Source organism: Tupaia chinensis, unplaced genomic scaffold (genome assembly GCF_000334495.1).
Source record: "Tupaia chinensis unplaced genomic scaffold, TupChi_1.0 Scaffold000361_2, whole genome shotgun sequence".
In the NCBI taxonomy this organism is placed as follows: domain Eukaryota; kingdom Metazoa; phylum Chordata; class Mammalia; order Scandentia; family Tupaiidae; genus Tupaia; species Tupaia belangeri.
Window position 1 is genome coordinate 5272791 of NW_006159858.1, and position 5069 is coordinate 5277859.

Genomic DNA, 5069 nt, shown 5'->3' on the forward strand with positions numbered 1-5069 from the left:
GTAATTGCTGGGTTCCTTTTTTTTTTTTTTAAGAGAGTTTTGCTATAGGGCACATGTGCTCACTGGAGAGACAGAGAGATAGAAAGCGAGAATTCACTGCCTAAGAGAGGATAGCCACGCCACAGTCCCTTCTCCTCTATTCTCCTCTTGTGATTTTAGGCATGCATGCACACGTGCCCACCCTGAGTTTTAAGCCCCTGGGTCCAGGGCTTGAACCGCAGTCAACAACTGTGTGGGAGTTCAGCACCTTAACCAATATGCCACCTGGTGGGCCCAATGTTATGACTTTTTTGATGACCCATTATAATGGGGCTAAGTGTATGGAATACAGTTTTTGAATAATCTTTTTTAAAAATATAGGTATATGGGCCAGCTAGGTGGCATGGTGGTTAAGGCAGTTAGATCACACATAGCTGACTTCACAATTCAAGTCTGGACTTGGTGACTTGAAAAACATGCCTGGTGCATGTGAGTGTAAGTTCAAAATCCTGAGAGTTGAGTTGGGAAGGGATCGTGGCATGATCATCCCCTCTGGGGGTGTGCTTTCTCCCTTTCTCTCCCTTTCTCTCTCTCTCTCTCTGGAGAGCACATGTTTCCTATAGCAAAATAAAAAAGGGAGGAGCCAGCAGGTGATGTGTGGTTAAGGCGCTGGTCTCCCACATGTCTGGACACGGTTCGAGTCTTGGACCTGGTGGCTTAAAAATCATACTTATGTGCATCCTTGCCCAAAATCCCAGGAGGAGAATGGAGAAGGGATTGTGGTGTGGCCATCCCTCCTGGAGAACAATTTCTCACTTTTCCACTCACTGTCTCTATCTCTCTCCAGTGAGTACATGTGCCTTGTTGCAAAGACCTTAAAAAAAATTAGGTATATGAAAAATGAATTTCATCAATAATTAGATTTTCCAGTTTGTAGAATTGTGCATAATTTTAAGTAGACTTGATTTTATGCAATATCAATTATTGTAAGAATTTTGTATAAAAATGTCAATTAAGGGACCAGCAGTTGGCATAATGACTATGTCGCTAGACTCCCATGTAGTAGACCGCGATTCAAGTCCTAGACCCAGTGGCTTAAACTCACGCTGGGCGCATGTGCGTGCATGCCCAAGATCCCAAGAGGAGAATGGAGGGGAAGGGATTGTGGCGTGGCCATCCCCCCTGGGGGGTGATTTCTCGCTTTCCATCTCTCTGTCTTTCTCTGTTTTTTGGCAAGTGCACGCGCCCTATAGCAAAAAACCTCTCCAAAAAAAAAAAAATCAGTTAAGTGGCCAGGAGGTGGCTTGGTGGTTAAAGTGCTGATCCCCACATGGCCCACCACATAGTTCAAGTCCTGTACCTGCCAGCTTGAAAAGCGTGCCAGGTACATGTGCATGTGTGCCCAAAATCCCAAGAGAAGAGTGGAGGAGAAGGTATTGTGGCGTGGCTGTCTTCCCCAGGGAATGGTTTCTGACTGCTTCTCTATCTCTCCAGAAAGCACATATGCCCTATGGGAAAACCTTTAAAAAAATTATCAATTGAAACAGTATCTTACTAGATAATTTTCTAGCATCTACTTTCTTTCACAGCTGACCACAAAATATGTATTCACCTTTAGTTTGATTCTCTTGCTCACTGGGCCAGTAGGACCTGGGAGTGCTATAAGGACAATATGTTTAGCTCCTGTGAGGGAAGATTCTTCCATAGAGCTCAGTCTTGGCAGGCTCTGAATTATAGCCACTCTTTTATTGGAAAGATAGTAGGTTCCACAAAGACGTGTAATTTAGGACATATGTTTAATGAATGGGAAAATACACAATTCAAAAATGGTAAGTTACAGTGTTATCTCTATTTTAGGGTAAAATTTACTTAATATGGAATTTAATACATCATTTTCATATCAATGTAAATCCCTGCATCTACCTCAACTTTAGGGCCATACTAAAAGTCTATAAAGGTTTAAAGAAGTTTTTATTTAATTCAATAAGGCTGATCTTAGACGGAATTTAAATTTTATTTAAAATGATATAGTCATACTTAATTTTTTCTTAAAAGATATTCCTCTTGGTGAGTATTAACATAATGATGATTCCTGTCTGTCTAATAGTTTAAATAATTTTAAATGTTTTTTCTTATTAGGTGGTATGTACAGTTACCTACACAGCAAGCTCATCAATATCATGAATTAGAGACTCCTTGCCTCCCTTTGTCACCGTCCCCTTTTCCTGTGTCTTCTCTTGAAGAAGAGGAAACTGCAGTTAGAGATGAGAATTGTGCATTACCGTCACGTCTGCATCCTCAAGTCGCACATAAGATTCAAGAATTAGTATCACAGGGAATAGAACAAGTATATGCAGTAAGGAAACAGCTAAGGTACAGTAAAGCCAATAGCTCTTTTAGATTTTTCTTTTTCTTTTTTTTTTCCTAAGTTGTTTTTCCATAGGGCATATGTGCTCATCAGAGAATAAAGTGAGAATTCATCCCCTAGAGGGGATGGCCACACTGCAGTCCCTTCTCTTCCATTCTTCTCTTGGAATTTTGACCATGCATGCATATGTGCCCAGCGTGATTTTCAAGCGACCAGGTCCAGGACTCAAACCGTGGTCGGCCTTGTGGGAGTCCAGCACCTTAAACACCATGCCACCTGCTGCCCCCTACATTTTTCAATTTTGTTTATTGGCTTAAGTAATACACTTAATATTAGAGATATTTTTCTAGAATATGTACTATCAGAGTAGATAAGGAATATAGTTTATTAATTTATTATAATATTCTTATTTATAAACTAATCATTTTCCAGCAAATGCTCAACAAGCCATAGTATAATATCCTTATTTTAATTCTAATTACTCATTGAAATATTCTATATTCAGGTTTGTCAGTTTGTACTGTTTCTAAATGACGTATGAATTGAATTATGTAATAAAATACTCTGGGAGGGAAAACCTTTAGAGAACCCAAGATTTAAATTCAGGCCAAGAGGGACCAGCAGATGGTGTAGTGTTTGCATCGTTAGACTCCCACATGGCTGACTGCGATTCAAATCCCGGACCCACTGGCTTGACAGGAAGTGTTTAGTACCGTGTCTGACACAGTAAGAGTCTTAGGTGCATGGAGGTTAAGGTACTGGTTCCCACATGGTTGACTGCACAGTTTGTGTCCTCGACCTGGCGACTTGAAAATCACACCAGGCACATATGTGTGCATGCCCAAAATGCCAAGAGGAGACTGTCAGGGAAGGAATTACAGTGTGGCCATCCCTCCTGGGAAGTGATATTGCACTCCCCTCCCCCTTTCTCTCTCTCTTTCACTTTGGTGAGTACACATGTCCTATAGCAAACAATAATTTTTTTTAATTACACTTTTACTGAAAGTAATGCTTCACTTATGTTAAATTTATAAATATGCTGAGGTTAATGGATGTTTAACAAATTTAAAAGTTACATGGTTTGTTTTTAGGTTTTTGCCATAAGGCATGTGTACTCACCAGAAGAGACAGAAAGATATATATAGAGAGATCTAGCCAGGAGCCAGGACAAGCCAATCAGCTGTCATCTATATCTGAATTCTGAGTGGCCCCATTCAGGGATTAGGACCACTGAAGACCTTCTACCCAGACTTCATCCTCCTGCCCCCAGATCTAGCCTGGAGCTAGATTAGAACACACTATTTATTCTCTCTGTCTCTCTTTATCTTTTTAAAAACTTTTTTTGCTTGAAATTTTTTTCTTTTGTTTATTTTTTCTGTCTTTTCTTTTTTTAATTTTTTTTCTTTTTTCTTTTTTTTTTCTTTTCTTTTTACATTTCTCATTTTTCTGCTCAGCCTCCACACACAATTTCTAGACAGGTCTACAAGTTCTGTAGCCAAATAACTTGAATACTTTTAGGGTTAGTTCAATTCTTAATTTCCATTGAATCAGCTGCACAAAGGGGGGAAAATAGTTACTGTTTAGACACTGTAAGTCACCTCCTTCTGCATTTCTCTGAATACTCAGATTTAACTCCAAAAACTAGGGAAAAATATATAATCCATCAGATGATCAGAATCCATGGCAGAGGCATGAGAAATATGAGAAACCAAGAAAATACCTCTCTTCAAAGGGAAGAGATTAACTCCTCATACTCCACAGACAATACAAGGGAATTCATGGAAATGTCAGATAAAGAATTTAGAATATTCTTAGTAACAAACGTAACGGAAATGTAAGAGAAGAGAGACAGTGAACTCCAGAAAATGCAGGAGAAAAGAGACAATGAGTTCCAGGAGGTGGGGAAATTCGTGCACGATCTGAAAGAAGTTATACATATCATAAAAAAGAATCAAATCAAATGGAATCATTAGAAATGAAGACTGTAATACAGGAAATCAAAACCTCCCTCAAAAATATCAAAAGCAGATTAGATCATGCAGAAGATTGAATCTCAGATGTAGAAGATAGAACCTCTGACCTAGAAAAATACACCAAAATGACTTTATTTTAACAAAAAAAATGAGGATAACATACGAGTGGTACTAGATACCATTAAATACCCAAACATCCAGATCGTTAGTATACCAGAAGGTGAGGAAACTAATAAGGGCATTGATAATCTATTCCATGAAATCCTGGAAGAAAATTTTCCAAACCTAGAAATGTACTCAAATATACAGATCCAAGAAATACAAAGGACCCCACACTCAAATATATAGATCCAAGAAATACAAAGGACCCCACATAGAATCAACCCAAGAAGATCTTTTCCAAGGCACATCATAGCCAGATTGGTCAAAACCACAGAGACAAGGTACTAAATTTGGCAAAAGAGAGACAAGTTACTTTCAAAGGATATTCTATAAGGCTAATGTTGGACCTCTCATCAGAAACAAAACCTGAAAGAATTTACCAACACCAAACCAGCTCTCCAAGAAGTGCTGAAGAAAGTGTTGGGACCAGCGGTTAGCGTAATGGCTTTGTCACTGGACTCCCATGTAGTTGACCACAATTCGAGTCCTGGACCCAGTGGCTTAAACTCACACCGGGCGCGTGTGTGTGTGCCCAAGATCCTGAGAGGAGAATGGAGGAGAAGGGATTGCAGCGTGGCCATCCCCCC

General features: G+C 39.5%; 1 protein-coding gene across 9 annotated transcripts in view; it reads left to right on the forward strand.

Annotated features, from left to right (window-relative positions):
• The window catches only part of CARF (calcium responsive transcription factor), a 74113-nt gene that overhangs the window by 51774 nt on the left and 17270 nt on the right, over window positions 1-5069 (forward strand). For all 9 annotated transcript variants that reach the window (XR_003550129.1, XM_006153055.2, XM_006153054.3 and 6 more), the window contains one exon: window positions 2119-2352. Coding sequence is in view for 8 of the 9 variants with exons in the window: in XM_006153055.2 (XP_006153117.1) it covers window positions 2119-2352 (234 nt within the window). In the remaining variant the exon portion in view is untranslated. The remainder of the gene's footprint in view (window positions 1-2118; window positions 2353-5069) is intronic.